General features: G+C 37.1%; 1 protein-coding gene across 1 annotated transcript in view; it reads right to left on the bottom strand.

Annotated features, from left to right (window-relative positions):
• The window catches only part of LAMA2 (laminin, alpha 2), a 551,451-nt gene that overhangs the window by 12,733 nt on the left and 512,611 nt on the right, over nt 1–26,107 (bottom strand). The window contains exons 51-56 of the mRNA XM_012660792.1: nt 23,659–23,835; nt 19,007–19,155; nt 13,456–13,632; nt 13,065–13,233; nt 4,191–4,303; nt 3,672–3,861 (exon numbers count right to left, since the gene is read on the bottom strand). Of these exons, the coding sequence (XP_012516246.1) occupies nt 3,672–3,861; nt 4,191–4,303; nt 13,065–13,233; nt 13,456–13,632; nt 19,007–19,155; nt 23,659–23,835 (975 nt within the window). The remainder of the gene's footprint in view (nt 1–3,671; nt 3,862–4,190; nt 4,304–13,064; nt 13,234–13,455; nt 13,633–19,006; nt 19,156–23,658; nt 23,836–26,107) is intronic.

The following is a 26,107-nucleotide window of genomic DNA, read 5'->3' as shown; positions in this document are numbered from 1 at the left end:
GGGTTATATGTGTTTCCTGAAGACAGCAGATACTTGGCTTGTGTATATTTATCCATGTGGCTAGCCTATGTCTGTTTAGTGGGCAGTTTAAGCCATTCACATTTATTAAAAGAATTGATAAGTGGGGAAGATTTCTGTTCACCCTGTTGAGTTTAACTTCATTGCTTTGTTTTCTCTCCTGAGCCATTGTGGTATCTCACCTTTGACCTTTAGCTTTTGGATGATTTTACACAGGTGGGTGTTTATTGTGCTGATTCATGTGCAACACTGTTCTGAGTACTTCCTGGGGGGCAGGTCTTGTCTTGATGAATTCCCTCAGTCTCTGCTTGTCTGAGAAGGTCTTTATTTCTCCTTCTATAAGAAGCTTAGTTTTGCAGGGTACAAGATTCTAGGCTGGTATTAATGCCAATCTTGAACAAATTCCAAGTATGCAGAGTATAAGACATAGAACTTTTAGGATATTTCCATGAAAAAGAGAAATGACTTATAGAGTGCCTAGTGAAGCCCATAATAGAAGTGAAAGTAAACCTATTTTACAGAATAGCTCAAACTCCATCTTTTCCGTGACTACCATTGCCAAAAGAATGCAAAATTTTCCTGGGTAAGTTTTAGGTTGAAGTTTATTCTGTAGGTTGCCAAATGTGCCTATGTATCAAGAGGTAGGCATGTCATAAGGAAATTGCATGCTGATAACTTTCATGAATTAAGTGGGCTGTAAAATTTATGTCCAGTTTTAACAGGCAAAAGATTTATATGATCTGAAGAGAAACCAGAGTATATATGCCCAGTTTTAAAAGTGCATTATTTAGATTGAGCAAAGCCTGGGCTCTCAACACAATTTCAGATATGCTATGTCCCTCTGCCTAACAGGCCCTCATGCAGAATTAAAGGAAGAGCAGCACATCCCAGCTGTATGCTGTTTCTGCAGCAGCTGATCAGTACAAAGTCAGGGAGGAAGATGGAAACCTGACTGATGCTGAAATTACGGCAGTGGAGTGAATTATCTTCTGAGACAGAATGAAATAAGGGGTGTGAAGACTGGCTTGAATATAAAAACCTTGAGTCTGAATTTAGAAAAGGAGCACGTAAGCTTGAGAAATGCTGAGTACAATGATGGTTTAAAAATGAGTCTGGATCAGGATTAGAGTAATTTAATGCCTCACTTTACACTTACCTATTCTCGTTGGGGAAGTAATTTTTAAAAACCTTCAAAAATAAAATTTGTCCTTAATTTTCTTCATTATAGTACTTAAGCTCCTTTCTTAACCCCAGCCTCACTGTGGCCAACAATATGTCTTTTTCTCACATCATATTTATTATTCTACTAGTCAGAGATGAGAAGAAACCTTAATGAGAGCTCCTTCATTAGGATCAGTATTTGGTAGTCATAAGCTCCCAAGTAAATATTAGGACATAAATATTAGTAAATATTTAGGTCATTAAATATGAAATGTCTGTTTTCGAAGCAAAAGTGTGGTTTGTTACATCTCAAACAAGAGGCAGTACAATTAATCAAAGTATATGCCTAAACTATCAACAAAGTTTTGCCATCTTGTGTATGCTAGCAGTGAAGAAGCCTGGAGAGCGAGTCGCAATGAAATCATGAAAGGTGTTTTCCACAGCTTGTTGAGTATCGAGTTTCTCAGCAATATTTTTCCTTGCAAGCAGTGGTCCAAAGCCTGGAGAAAGTGTTAGTCCGTTGGTTCAAGGTCTGGTGAAGATGGTGGATGACAGAGAGTTTCCAAGTCCAGCTTCTGTAGTTTGAGCAGACTTGTTTTTTGCGACATATGCTCTTGTAAGAGGATTGGCCTGTCTCTATTGACCAATCTCGGCTGCTTAATCACAAGCATCCTCATCATTTCATCCAATTGTTTGCAGCAGGCATCCTCTGTAATCTATTAACCATGTTTCATGAAGCTGTAGTGGATAATACCAGCACTGGACCACCAAACAGACACCATTAGCTTTTTTGGATGGATATTTGGTTTTGGACTGTGTTTTGGCACTTCATCTTTATTGAACCATTGTGGCGAATGCTTGTGGTTGTCAGAAAGAATCCATTTTTCATCATACATAACAATATGGTGCATAAATGTTTTGCCTTTATGTTGTGACAGCAAAAAAAGGCAAGCTCCAAGACGATTTCTCTCCCGACACTCATTTAATTCTTGCACTACCCATCTATCCAGCTTCTTTACCTTGTCCATTTGTTTCCAGTCATTCAATATTGTTGGAATAGTAACATCAAACCTTGCTGCTAATTCACACACAGGTTGAGATGGATTCACTTCCACTTATAGCTTTCAGCTCATCATTATCCACCTTGGTCTCAGATCATCCACGTGACTCATTTTCAAGATTAAAATCACCAGAATGGAACTTCTCAAACCATCATTGTGCTGTGCGTTCATTAGCCACATCCTTCCCAAACACTTCGTTGATATTTCGAGCTGTCTGCGCTGCATTGGTTCCGCAATGTACTCATATTCGAAAATAAAATGAATTTTTGACGTATCCATGGTTTTACAAAAATTTGTTCTAAAAAAATTTGAGAGATAATCACAAGACAAAATGTGCTTTTGCAAGACTGAGGATATACCTTTGCAATAAAAATAAAACAAGAAGTGTCAAGGTGAAATGTCAGAGATACCAACTGTCAAACTTAGTATTTAAGGAAATTGGACATTCCGTACTTAACCTAAATATGAAGATTCTAGGTAACAAATTGGTTGACTTTGAGTCTGTATTTTTTTTTAAGGTTCTTTGGCTGTCTATATGATGTGACAAATCACAGTATGTTAATATATCAACTCTAAACATTCAACAATATCCTACTCTGAAAATTAAAAATTTTATTGGTCTACCTAGGGAAGCTTTACTTTAATAGGCCATCACAGGTGCAGAGACAAATGTTGAGTTTTTGTTTTAATCAGGCAGTATATTATCTACTTGCAGTCATGCCAAAGAGGACAGTAGGCTGGCAAATGAGCCTTCTGTGCCCATAACAGTACCAGTTTCTGGGTGTAAGGCCAACATTTTAAAAGTTGTTCCAAATGACTGTCAGTGGAAATGATACCTTAGAGCCCTTTAAACACATTCTAGCAGAGATTCCCAGACTCTGGTTTTCACAGACCAGTGTGTGTTGAGGTTCGGGGATAAGTCTTAGGACTCATTTTAGTATTGCCCACTTTTACTTTGGACAAATATTATTTCATAAAAGAGAGGCCTTTTTGGCACCTTAAAAGTAGGAAAATATAATCTCAGAGTAAATATTATTCCCTTAAACTGAATACACAGGGCTTTATGATTTGATTAACACATTCTGTTGTCCCGTGTTTCTCATTTAGAACAGTGGAAATGTCTTTGACTACCTGGCCCTGGTTTGTAGATAGATGTTTGAGAACCACAGCCCTATAACAATGATGGAATCTTGTAGCACAGTGATGAGGCATGTAAGTGGTCAAAGATAAATCTACCCAGGTCTGATCACATTTTCCGAGGTTGTGGCAGTTGCATACTGTTGTGGTACTTGCTTTATTCTCAATCTCTGTCGCATTCAGTAACACCAGAGCCAGTGTCTGCACTGGCAAAATAGTGCTGGTACCAGAGGAATGCTGAATGGCCACCACCCAGGAACCCCCTCTTAAGGTCAACATCTGGGGGATTATTACCTTGTGCCACTGGCCATCATTGATTTTGGTGGGGATCATGGTGCTGGTGTTCCCACTCCCCAAGTCATAACTGAAGTAGGGAAATCCATTTCTCAGCTGAACTGTAGCAAAATCAGCATGATTGATCCGAGCCATGTAAAAAAGCAAGCCTGATTCAGCTTCGGTTCGCACTTCCAACTCAATTGTCAGACTGTGAAACAAAAGCGTGCAAAGTAAAACAGAAAAATAAAAACATACTTACGCTAAAATAGATTCTGGTGTCAGATCATAGGTGCAGTTTCATATAGGAAAGTAAAACCTTCTCAGAGATGAGGACTTTCCAAGGCTACTGATTTCCTAAACTGGGTTCCTTAGTCTAAGAAAAACAGAATTCTATTCTCTATTGTACTCAGTGAATTAAAAAAAAAAAAAACAACTAACTTCATTAATTAATAAATGTACGTGATCAAACTTGATTAAATGAGAGTACTCAGTTCTTCATTTATCAGTTCTTTCCCAATATCTCAGAATAACACATACCGGTTTTTAACTTTGGTGTCATCAAATGCAATTGCAATGTGACTGTTTTTCGAAAGCCCAAACTGTTTGCTCCCCATCAAGAGTGCTGGTTCTGATTCTGCAGCACAAGGACCCTGTAAAATACAAAGAAGATAAAGAGAGGAGATTATGGACTCTGTTCTTTAAAAAGGAAATGCTGTCTAATTGTTTCTTATATATTAATGTCCTCATATAATCTTAAATTACTTAAAAATAAAAACTGTCTCTTATTCATCTCTGTAATCTACAACATAGTAGGTACTTATTATTAAGTCATTAGTGAATGTGAATCAGTTTTCTTATATCATACCCTTGGATTGCTAAATGAATGTGATCAAAAATATGTATTGATTAATATTTTCATTATCACCTAAGAAAAAATATTGTTTATATTTCTGAGAAAACTAGAATTTCCTTTTCACTTTTACTTCACTTGTGAAGAGTTTTATTCTTAGAAGATTGAACATGGAAAATGACAAGCTAGCCACCCAGGTTATAAGAGTAGAAAACGTGTTCCTTCTTGCCCTCCCCATTTCCATCTCCCACTATATTACTTTTCCTTGAAAATCATCCGTCCACTAGAAGGTTTCCAGGAATTTAGACTTTCAAGATGGTGTATCTAAACCTGCAAGTCAGCCGATTCAGGCCCTCAGCCAGTTGCTAGGCAACCCAGAACATTTTAAAAATGTAACCCACTGTACACCATTTCAACTGCCACTGTTCAAAGATCAGCTTCCTAGGGTGCTTAAGAGGGGAGAGCTAGGTGCACGGCTGTGCAGCCAACAAGGTTTAATGCTCAGCTGTCACCATCTTGAAATTCCTAATAATTTTTGAACAAGGACCCTGAATTTTCATTTTGCACTAGGCCTTGCAAATTATACAGCCAGTCCTGGCTAAGAGGATCATATTTGACTACTCTAAAGCATAGCTCGATAAATAATCAAGGCACCTTAAATTACCAAGGCCACAGTTCCTTTCCCTGTTCTCTATTTTTGTTCATACGAGATAGCTCGATGTACAGGCTGCTTAGGAAGTCTTTTAGAACACGCAGCGCATGAGAAAATAAATAACCTGCACACTCTCTCTCCCCAACTATCTGTTTTTAAGATCTGCACTTAATAGCTCTGGCTGGGCCACTGCCCCACTGAGCGCTGAGTCAGCAGAGGTTCTCGAGTAGCCCAAGGCAGGCTTTTGATGCAGAGTGTTCTTCCCAAATAGTGTACTCAGAGATGACTCATCAGCACACAGGAAATTTTGACTTGATGAGGGAAAGCCTTGTTCTCTTTTCTCTTGATCTCAGTCAAACGGAGCACTCTGCCACAGCAGGTAAAAGGCTTAAAGTGTTTTGAAATGCTATAAAATTGGTCTTCATGGAAGTATTTCCCTTCTTGCTTCCCAGGAGATGGTCAGTTAGAAAGAGCAGGCTGTGGCTGAAATTCACACAGCCATGCAAAAACCCAGTGGGTAGGACAGGAAAATGCTATTCATTTGCACAGCTGAATGGCCTCTTTTGGAATCAACGTGTGGCACCTTTCTTATTACCCTGCCTGCAAAAAGAGCCCAAATGGAGAGGCTTTGGTACCTTAATGTCTCCATTATGAATGCTGCTATTAATAGAATTGGGATCATTTATCAACCTTTCATGACATTTCCTGTACAGAGGACCATCTCAACAAACATACATAACCTGCAGTTTTCCTCAGAAATGTCTAAGAGAATCCTATCTGCTGTGAGTCCATTAGGGGCAGAATTTCACTAAAACATCTTTAAACCCTCAGCTCTGGAAACTGAGGGACTGAAAAGGTCAATGACTGCTGAAGAACTAGGAAACAATAACGTGTAGCCTAAAAGAAAACCACCAGTAGGTTACGTCCATATTATTGCTATTATTGCAGTCACTGGTCCAGTTACTATACATAGATGTTAATATAAAATAACTTTTATAATACAATTTTTAAAATTGTCAAGGTGGCAGTTGTAAAGATTATTTTATTGGTAGCAGCTGTATGTTGTGGAGAGCTTTTGTCCCATGGCAGACCAAACACCATAATAACTTCGCTTGCTGGTAGAGTGGACAGGTGTTTCCAAACCTGGTCCAGAGTTGAGCAGCAGTGATTTGTGATATTCTATCAGATTTTCTAGAGGGAAAGGCACTGTTTAAGCCATTTTTAGAAAAAACTATGACCAGAGAAGGACAGGGACTTTGTTCAGGTCCTTTTAAGAATCATTTCATGACACACGCACTTGAAACTTAGGAAGAGGAGCACCTCCTGGAGGGGATCCGGCTTCGCCTTTGCAGTGAATAAATCTTAAGCAGCAGGCAGAAGCAGTGGTTAATGAAACAGTATTCTTAGATTGGCCAATGGCATAAAGGAGAATGGTACCAAGCTGATCACTCTAACAGGTAACCTTAAAGTATAAAACCATTAAGATAAATTTTTTCTTTAAGGACATCCAAGATGGTGTTTACTATCATCGATTTGCAACAGGATGGATATTATGGGTCTTGCTTTAATATAACTTCGATGACCTTCCTTTGTAAAACTGTCAGTTGGAAAAGGACTGAGAAGTGCTGGTGTAAGAGGGTTTTTATATGGTTGTACTTTAGCATTTAAATGAGGTGAACATTCTCTGACCACTAATGTGGTAATGTTTTGGTGCAAATCTAGATCTCTCCCCTGGCTTGGCTAAAGGGAGACCAGACTGGGTCATGTCTTCTGTGCATCACTCTCCCCTGGGTGCACTGAAACCGGGTCTGATGTTACGATGGGTGCAGGGCAGTGCCAGTCCTTTGGTTTGCCTGCCGTGGTCATCTTCTCGTCCTCCTCCCTCACGTCCCCTGGTGGGAGATGCTGCTTATCCTGCTGCTCAACCTTCTTTTTTCCTTCTAGCATTTTAAAGCGGAACATGTAGGATGGAACAGAAAGTGCCCTGTGTTTTGCACAGGAATGAAATGAGTTTGTCAGTAAGGACGTTTTCAACCCTGCTTCCCATAGAAATCTAAGCTAAAGAAAAAGGGGTAGGAGGAGAGATCTTCTAATGAGGTAATTTTAAGGAATCTTTAAAGAATAGTCATTGCAAGATGAATATTCCTCCTCTAAGCTAATATGAGCTCGAAGGAGTCATCACTTTGATGGACGTGATGCTTCACCTGTGTTGTTTTGGAAACACTGATCTCTGAAATGTGTTAAAACAACAGTAAAAAAAAAATCAGGGTCTCAGTAGAAGCTCATCAATCTCCACGTGTTACAATTCTGCCACCTTGTGGGAACTCTTTAAAGTACTATAAGTATATATGGGGAAAACGTGGTATGAAAGGAGGACAGGATGTGCTTGCTTTTTATTTGTCTCTGCTTAGCAGGTGACAAGTTGTAGGCAGACAGGACTTGGGCAGGGAGTCTACCATGACAGTGCAACTGTTTATTAGAGCAGTCATTTAATTTCAGGTCAGAATAAAGCAGTGGTCATTTCTAACTGCTGGTTGGTGGCTGGCATTTGGAAATGAGTTATTAGATTCAAGATAGCATATGACTCGTTGGTAAGCATCCCTTGAATTTAGATAGGCCCTGAGCAGAGATTTAAATTGCATTTATCAAAAAATGGCATCTTTGTTCTCAAAAGCACCAAACGATGAATCATCATAAAATTGCATAATTTTCTTCTTTCATGAGTCAATAATTCCCCTAATAAATATGAGCTAAAATCACATCTGATGCTTATTTGTGATGATCTTCTTTATGGATGAATAAGCAAAAGATACTTTTTACAGCACTGACTTTAATGTTCTGAAACATACAATCCCTACTCAAGCTGTTTATTGAGAAACTGAATTATGTTCAGTTGAGTTCTTTTGGTGGGTAGAGGGTATTTTATAGTAATATTGGCACATTAACTCCTGAACAGATTTCTTGAAGTGTGGAAAATGTTTGCTTTCTCTTTAAATAGATATCAGTATGCAATCAATTTATCCTTTGGCCTTGACTGTACTTAGCTTTTAAAGTTGCAGCGTTACAGTTGCTAGAGAAATCACTTTCTTTCCCCCTCTAGTCTTTCCTCCTCTGCCTACTTCTTTCCCCCAACTCCCAAAGAGCCCTTATTAGCACTAGAACTCTTCATGGCCTCTTGTATTGCTCTTCTTAGTTCTCAAGTTTTAAACTTTGACGTTCACAGTTCAACTTTCCAATAAAATTGAAGTTTAAAAAGAAAAAGCAGCCAGCTCATTTTGCATACAAATCCACACAGGCCCTGCTTGTTATAAAGACTTGGTATAAACAGTGTACATACTTGTAGAGAACTTGCTACATTTCAACATGTCAACGAATATCTGTAATACTCAACATCCAGGCTCTTATCTACCCCCACACCCTGCCATCCTCCATGAGAAATATCCAAAAATGTAATGTGCAGAAATGTTTTCTCCAGCTCTAAATGGGCAAAAAATAAGGGAGAAGCAGAAAGAGAAGATAAGCTTCCGTATTACCAAATGAGATAATATGCATGAAATGCTGTCTAATCTATAATATGATGTCCTAACATGCATTAATCGCGAGCTTGACATAATCCATTTCACAGGGAAGGGCTTTCTCCAGACACTCCTGCGTTACTCTACAGTGTGGTGAGTATCGTCCTCGTGCCCTAAGTGGCTGGCAGGGTTGGGTGAGACTGGTGGAAAGGAGACAAAGAAGGCACTGAAACCAGGAGGTCATTTTTTTAACTGTGTTAGAACAAACATGGGCTCACAAACAGGCAGTTCCTCTAAAGGAATTAACTTGAACTTAAGAACCTACGTCTTAGTTCTTAAATAATTTTTAAAAATATAAATTCTGATTGAAAAAAAGAAAATGGTGAGAATTAAAAATTATGGGAGACTTGAAATATAAGAACCATATCATGCTGGAGTTTGTAATTGCTTCAAAATGGAATACTCCCCACACTCCCTTTTTCCTAGCACATGTCCCCAAACTAAAAGTGTGAAAGGTTAAACTAAATAGAAGAATTAATAGAATTAAATTAACACAGAAGTTATAGTTAAAGTAACACAGAAGAATTAATAGAGCGATGGAGTATTACTTTGAGCCAGGAATTGTGCTTGGTGCTTTGTATACAATGTACAGTTTTTTCCCTCATAATAGTAATCCTTGAAGGGAGATATTATTATTCTTATTTTTCAGTGGGTTATCTTAGATTTAGAGAGGACACAAAACCTGCCAGAGCTCATTGAGGAAAGGTCGGTGGGCCATGGCAGGAGAAGCATGTCTCTCTTTTTCCCTGGCTAGCAATAATCATATCTTATTCATATTTGCATTTAGTAGGATATTAATAAATATTTGTTATAAAATAAATTGTCAATCCTTTTACTGTTAGTAACCTTTAAAAAGAAGACACCTCTTCCCACACACAAAAAAGAAAGAACATAAAGAAATCAAATTAAAAGAGAAGATTAGAAACTCTAAAGTGCAATGTAATTCAATAGAGATGGAAAGTTCTAGAAATATAATTCTGACCACACAGTCATTAATAAGTGTCATGTGCAAGAGAAGGGGAGACAGCAGTTGGAATTTATATATCTGGGTTTCAGTGCCAACTGTTACTCATGCGTGTAACCTCGAGCCATGCTGTACATTCTACGGCTTTTCTTCCTCTGTGTAAATTAAGAGTTGGAATCTTCAAGGTGTTTTCTAGCTCTAATGTTCTGCAATTCTTCCTAAACCACCAATTTGGGCTGCTACTCAACTCCTTTGCTTCTGTCTCATCTACTAAAGGGAAGGCTCTGTTTTTGGAAAAGTTAAAACCTACACTGCTGAGAGGAAATGGAAATTGGAATTAGAACAGAAGGTTATAAAAAAAAAAAAACTCAAATGAGTGAGAATCTTCAGTCCCAGATGGGCAAGTATCTTTATTTTGAGAAAAAAGGGAAAAAATGTGATGTGCTTGCAATGCCCTATAAAACAAAGTTTGTGTGGCCATTTGGAAAAGTAAGGTGTTCAGTGGAAGCCAGCAGGGTTCTCCCCTAAAAACCAAGCCAAACCAAACCAACACAGAAAGGCTGAGATACCTGACTGAAGGAAGTTCTAGTGACAAGACGACGCACTAGGTTTTGCTTTGACCAAATATGGCACCTGATTAGGAGTCAGTATCATGATGCATGTGTTAAAAATATTAAAGCATTCTCAGGTGCATTAATAGAAACATTAACAGACTAAGGGAGGAAAGGGTCGTACTGTCCCCTGAACTGATCATTTCATTTTCAGTTGTATAGTACATTCTAGGTGCCATGTTTTGAAAGAGATATTTCAAACTTAAGAATATTAATCACTGGAAGTATGAGAATTAGAAATTGGGTTATATGAAGAATACCTGAGCTTGTGGAATACTCAGTCTAAGGAAGGATAAGACTTAGATATTCCCAAATCCTTGAAGGGACATCAGATAGAGAAGATAAAAATGTAATGTGTTTGGTTATAGAAACACAATCATTGTGTAGAAGTTATAGGGACACAGTTTTACTTTAGTTTAATCAATCGTTTTCTAGCAACTAGAGTCTGCCTCATCATAACACTGGAAAACCCTCATTAATGAAGCGTTCAGGTAAAGGCTGCAAGCCCACATCAAGTATCATATAAAAGGAATTCATGTGTTAAGATGACGATTGGACCAGATGATCTCTAGGGCTCTTGCCAATTATAATTTATAATTCTAAGCTAGTTGTTTAGAAATTTGGCTCTGTTTTCTTCTAGAAACAATTTTATAAGTGGACATTAGGATCCAAGGTCAAAAAAGTCTATTCAACTCATGATGTTTTTGAATTCTTCAATTGAGAACACATTCTCTAGGCTAGGAGACACATGCTTTTAAAGGATGCAGGGGAAAGAGAAGGAAGATCATTAACCTTCCCTTTGCTGGGGAGAGATCGAGCCCAAGGCCACATTACGAAAGAGCTGAGGAGACATTCTGAAATCCATGCAGCGGATCTCAGGGATGCCTTAGGAGGAAATTAACTTTGGGTATTAATCCCACATGACTGATACATCCACTAGCTAGTTGGGTGATCTTAGGTATTTTCTTTTGTGAGATGGGGATAATAATACTTCCAGGAGTATAAATGAATGTAAATAAAACAATAGCTTGTGGGGATCAAATGAAATAATGGATATAAAATGCCTAGCAGAGTACTGGACACATACTTGTTATTCAGTAAATGCAGGGATTCCTCACAGTAGCTATGTGGATGTGCTTCTTCTAATTTTCAAAGAACTACCACACACATTATTGCATTTGATTATTATAATAACTCCACAGGATAGGCAACGTAGGTGTAATATCTATATTTTACAGAGGATGAAATGATGCTTGGAATACATCACCAGTTTTCCTGAATGATGACTGTTTGCTTTCTCATTTAATAAATATTTCTAGTGGCAAGGAGCACATTTCTCTACAGAACAACCAATTCCATCATGGAAACTAACGAAGACAATGAGATATTCAAGAATTTTCAAAATCTTCACTTGCGACAACATGTTCCACTCATTATTGGCATGTATTATAAACATGATGCTTGTGTAAAGAGTGTAGTGAGACTGACTCTCTTTGATATATCGGTGTTGAGAATGTAAATTGGTGTAGCTTGTGGAAAAAGCAATTCAGATATGTGTGTTGAAAAAACAGTCATTTTTTCATAGTCATTTTTTGACCTCATAATTAATCTATGAATCTATTCTAAGAAAATAACCAGAAATGATGAAAAACTTCGATGTACAAAGTTACTCATCAGAGTACGGTTCTAACAGAGAAAAACTGGAAACACTCTAAATAGTCCAGAATGAGCCATGAAAAGTAGAATAAATTGTAAAGGCAGAGTGTTCCAGTAATCAGGAGCCAGACTTTGGAGTCAGACCCATTGGATTCAAATTCCTACTCTGCCCTTGACTAGCTATGTGAGTGGATTAGTTACTTAAGCTAGCTAATGTGTATTAACTCAACTAAAAATGGGATGACAGTTTATATTTTATAGATTTGTTATAAGAATGACATATATATTGAATGGAAATTGTTTAGCCAGTAGCTGGCATATAGCAAGCACTTGAAAGAAGTAATTATTATTATTCCTGTATAGTAATTATGTCATCTCTTAAATGCTTAGTCTATGCCAGGCATTTAATAAACATTATCTTTTAAAATCCTGATAATAATTCTTTGATATATGTGTCCATTTTACAGATGAGGAAACTGAGGAATAGATTAGCTAAGTAACCCTCGCAAATTCATACAGGTGGTAGGTTAGAGTGCTAGGATTTGAACACAGGAAGTCTGACTCCGAGTCCACACTCTAATCAAGGATATACTACCTCCAACATTATAAAATATTTTATGTGTCTCTGTGTTTGTGTGCATGTGTATATATGTCATATGAAATCATATTAGACATATACATTCACGATATTAAGAAACAGTTTTAATTATGTATTACTAGTTTTTAAAAACAGGATACCATATTGTAAATGTGGTATATGATCTATTACATAAAATGCAAATGAAAGTGACTGAAAATCAATATGGTTGCCTCTGTGCAGTGGGATTATAGGTGGCTTTTAGTTTTGATTCTGGATATTTCTCTGCTTTCTGACTTTTCAACTGAAAATGTACTGTTTTATAAACAGAAAAAACTAAAGGAGAACATATATGTATGTAAATAAAAGTAATCCAACGAAGATGTGAGAATAGGCTTTTATAGACAGGTTACCCTTCCTCTAATTGTAGCAGTAGAGTATACCAGATATCCTGAGTAATTTTCCTTCTGAAAAGATTCAAAATGCTGGGTAAAAATTAGAAAGCAATGGGGATATAAAGACTCACATATGCCAGAACTGGGGTGGGTGCAGGGAAGGTTGGGGTGGGAACTGGCTCAGGCTGGGTAACTATTTCAGCTGGAACGGCTCCATCTTCATCGTCCCGGGGTTTCTGATGGGCACAGCGACCAATGTCTGCATTTTTGAAGGATACAGGCCGTGCAAAGTCCATAGGGCTAAGACAATATAATTGAAATAAAATACATTTTAAAACTTTTCATCGTCTTGCTTCCTTACAATTAAATCAGATACCCTACCCTCTTTTAAGACCATCAGTGCAATTTTCTAAATCTAATTTGAACATCTTCGTTCCTTTCTTCTCCCCTGTGGTTTTGAGTAGTGTAGATGCACTGGTGATCCTTACACCAAAACAAAGAAAATTTAGGAGATTCACTTACACAGAGTTAATAACAAGATTCCATACACAGCCTTCAAAGGGAGGAATATTTCTGAGTGGGGAAGGTTGAAATTCAGGTGGAGCGCCCCCAACGAACAGCTTTTTAACTTCAACAGCCTGTTCCACCGTCAGGTTTTGCGTATGTCTTTTGTCTTCATCGACTTGAACCGTCAAGATGCTGATAAAACATTTAAAACAAACAAGTCAGAATCACATCACGTTCAATACAGTTGGAAATCAAACTCTCTTCTCCCAGCCTTCACCCCTCCCTCTCGTAGCTTTTAAGTGAACCCAAATTGGGTGATCAGGAATTCTACACTAAGCAAATGCTCATTTCTCAGGATCTTGTCCCATGCCTCCCTCGTTGACGATCCCTCAAAGTTTACTGAAACCAGGCAATGGTGTAGCTGCAACATTGGCCTCTGGTGGAGGTGACATCAGTAATGTGCAGCCCAACACATGAGCCCGTAAGAACTGAGGCTTCTGTACTGTGTAATAATGTCTAATCGTATCAGGATCAGTGGGTTTAGCACAGCATGGGGTCACATTTTGTTTGGCTCTTTATTTCTTGGTTTGTGCTGGCTATTATCTTCTTGCTAGGGGACAAACTGTACTCCTGAGAGCTTAGATTGCAGGAATCAACAGCAAACACTTACAGCACGATTTTATAAAGAATGTAGCTGCTGGCTTTTGAATAGAAGAGGCAGGCAATCACACCATGTTAATTGTTCCCTGCAATGATTTTCCTTAGTGGCTGTTTCATTAATTTCCCTAATTTGCTTATGAGAGATAACTCACACACTGCTAATTGAGAACCTCATGCTACTTATTCGCAACATCCTTAGATCCTGGAGGAAAGACTCAGAAGGAGACAAAGGGTTCTGATGATAAAAATGACCAAAGGCATTTTCTCTTTTGTTGTAGAAGCAGGTTTTGAGCTTCAGTTCCAATAGTCATCATGATGCTATTAGTCATAAGTATTAGTCACTAGCCCAAATGAGGATCATGAATGGATTACTGAAAACTTACTTCATACGTGGGGAGAAAACCAAAGTACTTTAAGTACTGAGTGGGAAACTCGGTCTTAAAGTGCCATCTTACTTATTTTATAAAGAAAAACTACAGGTAGAACTGGAAACAAAAAGCCAGGACGAAGATGCTCTGATTTGGCACTGAGAAACTGGTTCACTTTGATATACTCCAAAAGTAAGAGAATGGAGCAAAAGATGGATTTCATTATGTCTCAAAATGTCACCGTTCAGGCGGTAGAGGAGAAGGAACAAGTTAGATTTAGTTTCAAAGGAAAAATGGAGGGAAATGACATACCGGGTGTGTGTGTGTGTGTGTGTGTGTGTGTGTGTGTGTGTGTGTGTGTGTGTGTGTTTACCAGACTCTGGAAAAATGTGTTGGCAAATATCAGGAGGTTAAGCTTTCTTGGTGGTTTCGTGAGACTTTTAGAAAACCACTCAATTCTAGATATGTGTGACTCACTGAAAAACCCCTCCCTTCAACACCTTTTTTCCCCCTTGGTTAAAAATATTCTCTTACTAACATGATATAACAGTGCTCCTAAGAGTTTTCATGAAGGCTTTAAACTACTATTAAAGATTCTCTAAGGAGAGTAAATCTCTGCTCTTGATTAGAATTTTAAAGAGCCAGCGGCCTTCCTCTTTCTGGTGTAGACTCTCTCTTTAGCCTGGTTCTGCCCAAGGAGCATAATAGTGGTCCTTCTTCACTGGTTCATAGGATGGTGACGTAGAATGAATGTGGGCTTTTGGAAGGGACAGACTGGAATTCAGTACTAGTTTGGAAGCTTACTAGCTGTGTGACCTTGGGCAAGTTATTTAATCATACTCAGTTTCATTTCATTCATTTGTACAATGGAGATTAAAAATACCTACTTCAAGTGGAGGAAAACATTAATTAAGGGATTGCCCCGAGGCTATCTTACTTAATATGGGCATTGCTAGAGAACTATAGCTGAATCCTGTTTGTATTTTACATTCTAGGAGCATCAAATCTAGATCATTTATTTAGTTCTTCCATAGAGAAAAACATTACCAGCCGTCCATTATGATGCTGGTATGTTGTGTTTTCTGTTTTTTTTTTCCTGCTATGTGCAAAATAGTATATTAAACATTGCATTACTATTAGTATTGTGATAGGTCAGCTGTACATATATGTATTTTTTTTTTTTTACAATTTCAATGGTTGATTCTTAGAGTGTTTTTTTTTTTTTTTTTTTTTTTTTGAGACAGAGTCTCACTCTGTTGCTCAGGCTAGAGTGCCGTGGTGTCGGCCTAGCTCACAGCAACCTCAAACTCCTGGGCTCAAGCGATCCTTCTGCCTCACCTTCCCGAGTTACTGGGACTACAGGCACATGTCCTCACGCCTGGCTAATTTTTTCTATGTATATTTTTAGTTGTCCAGCTAGTTTCTTTCTATTTTTTTTTAGTAGAGATGGGGGTCTCGCTCTTGCTCAGGCTGGTCTCGAACTCCTGAGGTCAAACGATACACCCGCCTTGGCCTCCCAGAGTGCTAGGATTTTACAGGTGTGAGCCACCATGCCCAGCCAATTCTTAGAGTTTCATAATGAAGTATCTTATTACTTACATTCTGTTTTCTGTCTGTTTAGAATATTAGTCTAAGATTTTTTTTTTAAGCCACCACCAATTGGGTTGTATATGTGGAAGAAGATATTAAGAGAAGTGCTCTGACATTTGTAATTTACATGAAGAATAAAATCTGAAATTTTTTAAGATCAAACATATTTTGGATGGTAAGAAAGAAAATATTTAGGTTGCAGTGTCCAAATCATGATCTCATTCTGGAAACCTCACATTACTGCTGAAACATCTTATCCTACTTCATGATCTGTAGCCTCATTCTGTACCTGTGTGAAGAATGCTTTCACTGAGGAGGAATTCAACTCTGTTGGTATCCTATTTGCCTAAGTAACTATTTCAGGCTCTTAGGGCTTGATGTTTTTGTCCAGTTAGGACTGTTGGCCACTGAGGTGGACTCCGGGAGAAAGATCAGAGGGCAAAGCAGATATAGAAGGCAGGAGTCACTGAAGAACCAGGAAATTAGATACCAATGTGACTGAAGAGAGACTTTTCCAGAGAAAGGGGTAGAAAAGGAGAGAGAATAACGAAGGAGGGGTAAAGAGAGGCAGAGGGCGAGACAGAAGGAACATCTTGAGAAATCTGGCCCCCAATTTGGTAAAAGTGCAATGATTTTGTGAGGTGGTATTAAATTTATCTTCTTATCTGGGGTTTTAGGAAAAGAAATGATGATGCCATGTATACTCCGAAAAGCATTGGGAGAAAGCAAGTATTTCCAAATTAGTAATAGTATATCATAATCAACATAAAGTAATATAGATCTTTAGGGTTACAAAAAAGGGTAAGAATTAATAGTTGGCTGTGCATAGATGGAGGTATTTAAGTAAAATATATCTCATTTAAAACCTGGCTCTGTTATTTGCAGTATGTGATTTTGGGCAAACTAGTTAATATTTTCTCATCTGTGAAGAAAGAATATTAATACAGATCTCACATACATTCAGAATGATTAAAAGGCATAATCTTTGTCTATTATTTGACAAGTCATGCCATGGAAGAGGCACATGAAGCATTAAAATGTTTCTGGGTGAAGTTCTTGTGGTCATTTATGATCTCTTGTTAATCAGTTTAATGTAGCACTTGCTTATGGGGTAGATGGCGATTGAGTTTTGACCTTACAGTGTTGAAAGAGCCATTATGGTAGCAAATGTGTTCTTGTTCTGGCACAGAGTTCAGTGTCTACACGCTAATATGTCCAATACATTATCCTGTAATTAACAGTGAATGGCAAAACTGTTTGTTTATATGGCTAATTAACTGAATGACCAGTTTTCAGTGATGTACTATACACTGAGCTTAATCAAATAAAGGTTGGATTGATGGTCAACAGCTGTGAAGTTGGCATAATAAAATGCCCTTCTTGAAGAAACACCTGTTCAAAGGACACCTTAGTACAACACTGTAATATATTTGGGAATTTCATAATTCTTTCTCTAAAAAATAACATATTTTGGGTGATTTTTGATCAACTGTATTTCTCAAATTTGCATTTTTTCTATTGAAATTCTTTAAAGTTTAAATCTTTCAAAAAGTCCTTTCCACAATGAAAAGAATTAAAATTTGGCAAAGGGCCTAAAATCTAGTCTAAAAGACATTTAAAATCAGTATTCTACAGCATTCCCTAAGATTCCCTGAATGAGAAAATTCAGTTTGCATTTCTCCTCAGAGACCATGACTACAATATCTGGCTATTAGATTAGTAAAAGTTCTTAGTTTGTCCAAATATTGATCCCTCATTTGTCTTAATCATGGCTTCTAAGCATCTCAGTTAGTACACTCTGCATGAGTGCTTAGTATCAATTCAGCCCACAACCTAATGCGCTATATGATAATAGAACAATGATTTGAGAAAAGCTTTATTATTTACTTAGAAGGTACGAAATTTTTATTACGAATCTGTTATCCACTTGAGGCTAATTAGAAGATATAGATCTTTAACTAAACAACTGCATTTGCCTACTGGAACTATTGCTACACATCCATACGCATTGCATTTACAAGTATTTTCTGTGTTTTGAGGTTTCATCAAATTTGATTTCCAGTTCTTTTCTGTGTCTTCAATCTAATAAATGGATTGCTGGCTTGGAGGTCTGAGGCCCCTGAAGTCTCTGGGCTTCTGTTTTCATTTTTTTCTAATTGTCCTACTAAACTAATTACCTCTCTTGAGTTGTCATATAATATTTTGATGAAAAATACAGATGACTTTCCCAATAAAGCAAGTAGAAAGTATTGCGGCATTCTGAAGAAATGAGAAATCAGTTTGTGCACTATCGAGGCCAATTCTCCAGCTCAGGGCTGGGGGCAAGTGCTCTAGTGGATTTGTAGAGAGGTGACCTCCACGAGCTGATCTCGGGGCAGTAGCTATTTCCCTTTTCTCCCTTGATGCTATTCCCTCGTGAAGCCACTCTGTAGGGACCATGCGCACCTTGGGAAGGGGGACAGGGACAAGGTGTGCACTTAACAGGCTCAGTAGGTCCTGCAGCTGTAGCCATGCTCCGTATCTGTGACAGGTTTCTAAGCAGCTGCCATAACTGCTTTGGAACCTGAATGAAACAGCAGCTGCCAAGGCTGCCGGCTCCAGCTGAGCTGTTCTGTGCGCTTCACTGTGTGCATACCTTATTTGAGAAGAGAATATTTGAGAGGGGCGGAGGGAGAGATTTCTCTTATCTATAGCTTCAGAAGATGCATTTGGTTTTTCCAAAGGAGGAGAGAACTGCACAGAATAAAAATGTTAAAAGTAGAACTCCTAAGGGCCCAGGTAAATGAGGCTCCTGGAGTATGAAATGTAAAGAAGAGGAGATTAAGCTAACACTTTATCGTTCTGCAATGCATAGTACGTCCACACACACAGAGGTTCAGGCAGAGACTGATGCTAGCAAAGGAAGTTCATGTTAGTAATGGCAATAAGTACTCCAGTGCTATTGTTACCCTGTAGTTCTCTCTACATGAACAGAATGTTCTCTCCCATCATGAAACAGACTTGGCTCTGGTCTGATGACAATTTTCCTCATTGTTCTTGTCCCTGTGGAGAGATGCACCTCCAGACGGCCTTTGTTGAGGAATATTGCATAATAGGCCTGCAACAGCAAATGGTTATTGAAGATTAAACAGGAGTCTCATTTATGACTTAGCTTTAGAGATTCCCTGACACAACCACAGATTGATCTACTCTGAGACCTTTCCTGAGAAGTTAAGACTTAATATTTTCTTAAACAGAGTTTTTAAAGCAGCTAGAAATAGCTTTTTGATCATTTACCATTTGTGCTTGTTAGACGAGGCGGAAAGTGGATATAGCAGTATAGTAGTTCTCTGCAAAGCACATTTGTGATGCTGACAGAACAGCTGTGCTCGTATTGGTCCTGTAACTTACAAAACCTATCAGGAAACAACGGGTGTCAACAAAATCCCTCTCCCTTGTATTCACAAGTGGACAGCTAGCTTCTGGAAATCAGGTCTGACTCTCAAACTTATGGCATTTTGAGTGTTTAGACTTCAATTTGTTCTCTGAGCTGGTGGAATAGATTGCTATCACAAACATGTAACTTGTCTCCCACATTTAGAAAGAAGGAAGACAATTTTTCATCCACAAACATGCCTGCTCTCTTCTTGCTACTGTTACCATAGCAACCAGTATGGTTTTGATTTCCGATTATGAACCCCAGGGAGCTTGAATGCAGTCCTTGTCCCCCAAGTGGATGCCGTGTGCTTTCCCTTTCTGGTTGAGTACTAGGGAGGGCATGGCTGCACAGTGATCACTCAGTCCTCCACGAGTCATCTATGGTGGTGGAGACGGTTTTGATCAAACATCATCATGTCTCTGATAATTTACTAAGTCATTTATGCGGCTACATGTCCACCACAAAACGTGCTGAAAATCTGGATTAGCACTCACTGTTTGTCAAAGGGGCAACTGCAAACTACTCACTAAATTAAAAATTTCTTAGCTGATTGTTTGATATCTCCAACCTATTCAGCAGAACATAATCACAATGAACCCCATGGGTATCAGAACTGTTAGCTTGAAATATATAATATGTCAATTTAACCAGCATTTATTCTACAACAGACACAAACTGTTAAACATTGTTTCCTCTTGGAAACAGCATTTACTATGAGATTTTAAAAACTAGATATTTATTATCATTAAAATGTTGAAACATTAAAGTAGCATTTTAACTTACTTTGTACTACAGTACTTAATATTTTCTCATTTTAATTGTTTTAATAGGAAACTGTTTTATTTTAAAAACTATCCTGAAAGCTAGTGATTCACATCTGTTTCTTTAGTCCTGATGAGGAGAAATTTGGAGCCAGTGGGTGTTGCTTAATTATATGGCAATGACCAAGGAATCAAATATCCTTTAGTGGAAATCTACGTCGGAATGTTTGATCTGGTCCTCTTATTATAACTAGCTTACTATTTGTAATAGTGAGAAAATAATTTTATTTTTCAGGATTGAAGGACAAAGACTTTAAGAGGGATTTATATTCTATATTTATTCAGTGCTTATTACATGCAATAAGAAATGAAATAACACTTTTCTCCCTCTATTCTTCAAAAAATATTTTTGTTATGACTATTTGATACATTCCTCACAATGTAAGTGACATACATATAAATGATGAAGCTATATCAAAACTACAATAAAACAAATAGTTGTAAATCTACCACCTGATTTCAGAAACAGTACCATTGCATCTCGAATGAGTTTCTTTATAATCCGTCTCTCTGTTTCTCCATCTCAGAGGTAACCACTAATGTGGATTTTATGTTTATCATTCCCTCACTTTTCAAAAATTATTTTTGAAAATTCACATGTATGTTGTTTGCACTACTTGTATTAAAAATCTATAGAAATGGTATCATATAGTATACAGTACATTTTTCATTTCTATTTATTGTCTATTCATCCATGTTGTTATGTGTAGCTATAAATTATTCCTTCTTACTGTTGCTTAATATCTCATTATGTGACAATGTCACAGTGTGTTTATCTGTTCTCTAGCTGGTGAGTATCTGGTTTATTTCTAGTTATTCTACTATTAATATTATAAAGAATACTGCTATAAACGTTCTTGTACATGTCTCATTGTGCACATGTTTGAGAGTTTGGGTTTATACCTGAGAGTGGAATTGCTGAAGATATGCACATGTTCAGTTTTATAAGACAGTGTCAAATTTTTTCCAAAGTAGCTACAGAAATTTACTCTTTCCATCAGCAATGATTAAGAGTTACCTTTGATTCATGTCTTTCCAACACTTGGTATTATCATATTTCTTAATTTTTCATCATTCTATTGGGTATAAAACTAGCATCATCTAAAACTACATTTCTCCCATTACAGATGAAATATACATTTTAAAAATATGTCTTTTGGTCAATCATGTCTCCTTTTCTGTGAAATGCCTGTTAAAGTCTTCTGTCCATTATTATCTATGTTTCTTGTCTTTTTCTTATTGGTTTGTAAGAGTTAGTTTTATATTCTGGTTACTAATTTTTTGTAGGTTATGTGTTGTGTAAGTTTCCAGGCTGAGGCTTGTTTTTGTGTTGTTAGATGACCAAAGAGTTTTATTTTTAATGCAGTTGCACTTATAATCTTGTTTTGTTCAATAAATCCTTCCCTCCCCCAAGGTCAAAAGTTATCCCCCTATATATTCTTCTAAAATTTTTAAAGTTTTTTTCCCTTTCACATTTAAGATTTTAATTCATTAGAAATTTATTTTTTGGTTTGATGTGAAGTATAGAGTCAGTTCAATTTTTTCCATATGGATAATGAAATTGCTCTGGAATCATTCACTGAACAGCCCACTGTTTTTTTATTGATCTGCAATGCCACCTATTGCCAAACGCTGTTTTCACCTATGCTTGGGTATATTCAGGGTTCTCTGTTCTGTTCCACTTACGCAGTGTTGTCCATGAATTAACACCACACTATCACAATACAGAACTCTAACTTCTAATGTGCTGATCTCTGGTGAGACAGCTCCAACACCTTATTCTTCTATTTCAGAAATTTCTTGGATTTTTCACCTTTGATATAAGTTTTAGAATAAACTTGTCATGATTCACAAAAAGATAAGGTGATATTTCTTTTGAAATTGAACCTACATATTATCATTTTGGGGAGAATTGGCATATTTTTAGTATTAAGTATTTTCATTAAAATGTTGACTATGCCCATTTATTGAGGAATACTTTAGTGGTTTTTAATAAAATTTTATAATTTTCTCCCTATGGATTTTATGTCTATTTTGTTACATTTATTCTTAAATTATACACTTGTTCTTATATTATACTTGTTATTGCACTGTATTTGCTTGTTTTTTTAATTGCACTGGCTAAGATAAGTGCAGTTACAATAGTCATCCTTTTCTTGGGCTTGATTTTATACCAAACATTTATAAAGTCTTCCTATCAAGAATAATTGTTACAGTGTTTTATAGATGGCTAAGGAAGTTCCTTCCTTAGTTTACTAAATATTTTTTAAAAAATCATGAATAGGTGTTAAATTTTACCAAATGTTTTTACTATGTCTATTGAAATGATTGTATGATTTTTAGATTTTCTAATATTAAACAACCCCTGCATCCTGAGATAACTGAAGTTACTCATGGTTGTACATCTTTGGATTCTATTTGCTAATATTTTGTGTAGGCTTTCTATTTTTTAGGAAAAGGAATAAGATTTATTATATAATATTATTGATCACTAAATGTTACATGCTAAAATTGATTTTAAAACACATATAAACACAAATAACACGACCTGGTTTATAAGGGCACGTACATACCTCAGGACATATTTGTAAAGGATTCTGTTCTTTTGGTCATGGCAGACTTACTAAGTAATTCCTTTAAACCCTTTCACTGGGAAAAATTAGATTAAATGTGAAATTATATTTTAAAATATGTGATCGAAGGTATTAAAGAAATATCAAGGTGGTAAAGAGTTATGATGCCTCAATCTGGGCAGTTGAGAGATTGCTTCCAACAAAATCAGATGGACAGGGGATAGAAATACTCAAGTTTACGTCCTTACAAAGTAGATATTCTTTAGGCTTTATTTTTGCGTCCTTGAGTGCTATTGCGTTGGTTGTGCTCTATTTGCTTTCTGCCACTCCAGGTCCATTCTCTGCCCTTCTCTGTGTCCAGAGAGGGTGGGACAAATCAGGCTTCAACAGACTGCATCACCTTGGCTAGTACAACTGGGAAACTGATCTGTGAAGGAACTGAAATTTAAATTTAAGGAACCCTAGCTGAGTATCTACAGATACGGTAAGGAATTAGAGACAAAAAATGATTAATATAATATGAATATATTTTAAGCTTTCCTCTTTATGTATGCATATATTAAATCCATATGAAATATAGATGCAAATACAAGTGTGACTCTGCACCTGGAATTGACCAACAGGAAAATCCTAGTGAGGACACTTGTTTTAGGAAGATGATGTGAGAGAAATAGGAGGTCAGCATGGGTAAGTGGAATGTTCAGTCCTGGCTAGCCAAGATGAGAGCAGAATTAATTGTTTTATATAAGCACTAGGGAAAACGCATTATTAACCAGGTGTGGCGGTACCTGTCCAGTCTGCCTTCGTTTTCTCCTGGGTGGTGCTGGGGTCCCTCCACTTCCCAAGAGGATGATCCCAGACTCATTCTTGGTGCTGAAGGACAGGTTGATTTCTGTTCCTACATCAAGTGGCACAGGGGAGAGCTCCACAAAACCAGGCTTGGGGAAGCTAACTGTGTACACGTTCTGCAAGTAAAAGGAAAGAAGAAAAGGAATCCTTAGAAATGAAAATTTAAATTAATTCTCCATCTCCCTTGCTCTCCTCAATGTACTCAATGTGATTATGAAATACATTGTAGTTTCAGAAGGCATGAAATCCCCATGGTTACATGGAGAACTTAAGAGCAGAGGAAATACTATTTCCAGTTATAACTTCAAATCTTCTGAACAGTTTGAGTTAAAATAAAAATTATGGCCTCTGCTTTTATCTAGAACTTTTCATTTAAAATATAGAAAGTATCATTGATGGATAATATTTTCTTTTGGTTTAAGCCAAATATTTAAACAAAACTGACACACAGGCAGGTACATGTCTGTCAATCTCCCTAACTGTCCCTTGAAAACACTATAATTAATCCCTTGAATACACTCTGTCAATTAATTGTTCATGTTTTACAGAGGAGTATGACCATGGTCTATGTCTGCATTCTTCCTCAGCAATAAGCCCAAAGTAAAGCTGTTCATTGCCACAAAACTATAAATATACTCTAGAATACATTAGAAAAATCAGATAAAACCTAAACCTTAAGAATAAATAAACCAAACATTTCATAGTCCAGTTTTTTCTCCAAATTAAAATAATACCATTGTCCTTGTTGGATTATAAAATTAAACAGTTACATTTCAAACAGTAATAAAATGCAAAAGGGAGAGACCCGCCCTCTACTACCACAATCCCAAAGCTGTACAGATGCATATAGCTTTGTATCATTCATTCATCCATTCATTTTATCTTTCACGACATTGCCCTCTTCCTTCCTACATTTAAACTGAATCTTAATAGACATGTTCATTTCTAATGTCTGTTTTTGCTTACATATTTGGAGGATATCTCCGTCAGTAAACATAGATCATCATCACTTTTAATGGCTGGAGGACTTTCCACTGTATGAATGTGCTAGTATTTATTTAAGCCCATATAGCTGAGCATTTAAAGTGCTTAAAGTATTCATTTTTAAAGTCCTGGATTTTGATGGAGTAAAAGCAAGGAATCCTTTATTGTAGGCTATTCCTCACCCCTCCACAATGTTTCAAGCCCAATTAAATGACACAAGAGTTAGTAAAATGTATAATCAATTTTCTATTCCAATTTGCAAATCATGGAGTTTTAGAAGTTTAGATAAAACCACTGTGCACACTTTTCAATATTTATCCGCATCAAATTTCTGCCTCATATTTTACTTGCAAAATAATTCCTGGTTACTGAAAAGTGCCTTTATAGAATCATCATTTCCATGCATAGAGGCTATTCATTTTCTGGACAGTTTTGTATCCTCATGTATATGTCTTTTGAATGTGGATGAGAGTTGGGCTTTGAAGATTAAAACTCTCACTTAAACTTTCTTTAAGAAGCCAGTACGGGTTCTTAGAGTTTCAGTTCTTTATGTATTTCCCTTTTCCTTATTCCCAGGCTTCTTAGGGTGTGTGTCTATAGCCAATTCCAGCTTGGAGCCTGTAGCTATGAACAGTGAAGACCCTGAAAGTTCTGTTCCAGTTTTTAAACCTCATCACTCAGGTGGCAGATTCACTTTTTCTTTCTTCCCATTCTCCCTTCATTCCCCTGGATTCTACTGGAATGCTTTAAGATAATTTTAATTGGAGAAAGCAGCCAAAATGCATAATTATATCATAGCAAGATAATTAAAAAATTATAAGTATGACAGATTTAATATTTTCTTTTTAAAATAAGCTCATTACTATTGAGTTCCCATAAAATTCTTACTAATATTTGCTGTTGACCATTGGCTCCTGTGTATAGATATTTTAAGAGAGCAGAGCCGTGACCTGAGTTTTTCTCACATATGGGTAGTCTTGACTGAAGAGTCAGTACAAAATAGTCAGGTGGGATCAGGATGCTGCTGAGCTGCTTTAGCAACAAAGAAGAGATACTGAGGATATCAGCTAACAAGGGACTTTACAGTCATATGAGACACGAGCCTTTGCAGAGTTGGACCACAGGTCCCAGTCTATGTTATTTCAAAGACAAGAGGGCTAGAGTCCAAAGCTGCAGACAAGATGTCATGCACTAGTGTTACGGTGTAAATTACTCCTTGCTATTTGTGTAAACTCCAACACATTCCAGAAAAAAAATAAGGTTGTTAATAAATCTATATACAATACATAATGGTAAAAAAAATTTAAAGTAGAGTCCAAAGCTGCAGACAAGATGCCATGCACTAGTGTTACGGTGTAAATTACTCCTTGCTATTTGTGTAAACTCCAACACATTCCAGAAAAA

Source organism: Propithecus coquereli, unplaced genomic scaffold, assembly GCF_000956105.1.
Source record: "Propithecus coquereli isolate 6110/MARCELLA unplaced genomic scaffold, Pcoq_1.0 Scaffold68, whole genome shotgun sequence".
Classification (NCBI taxonomy): Eukaryota; Metazoa; Chordata; class Mammalia; order Primates; family Indriidae; genus Propithecus; species Propithecus coquereli.
Note: the sequence above shows the minus strand (reverse complement) of the source record. Positions and strands in the feature narration are given on the sequence as shown.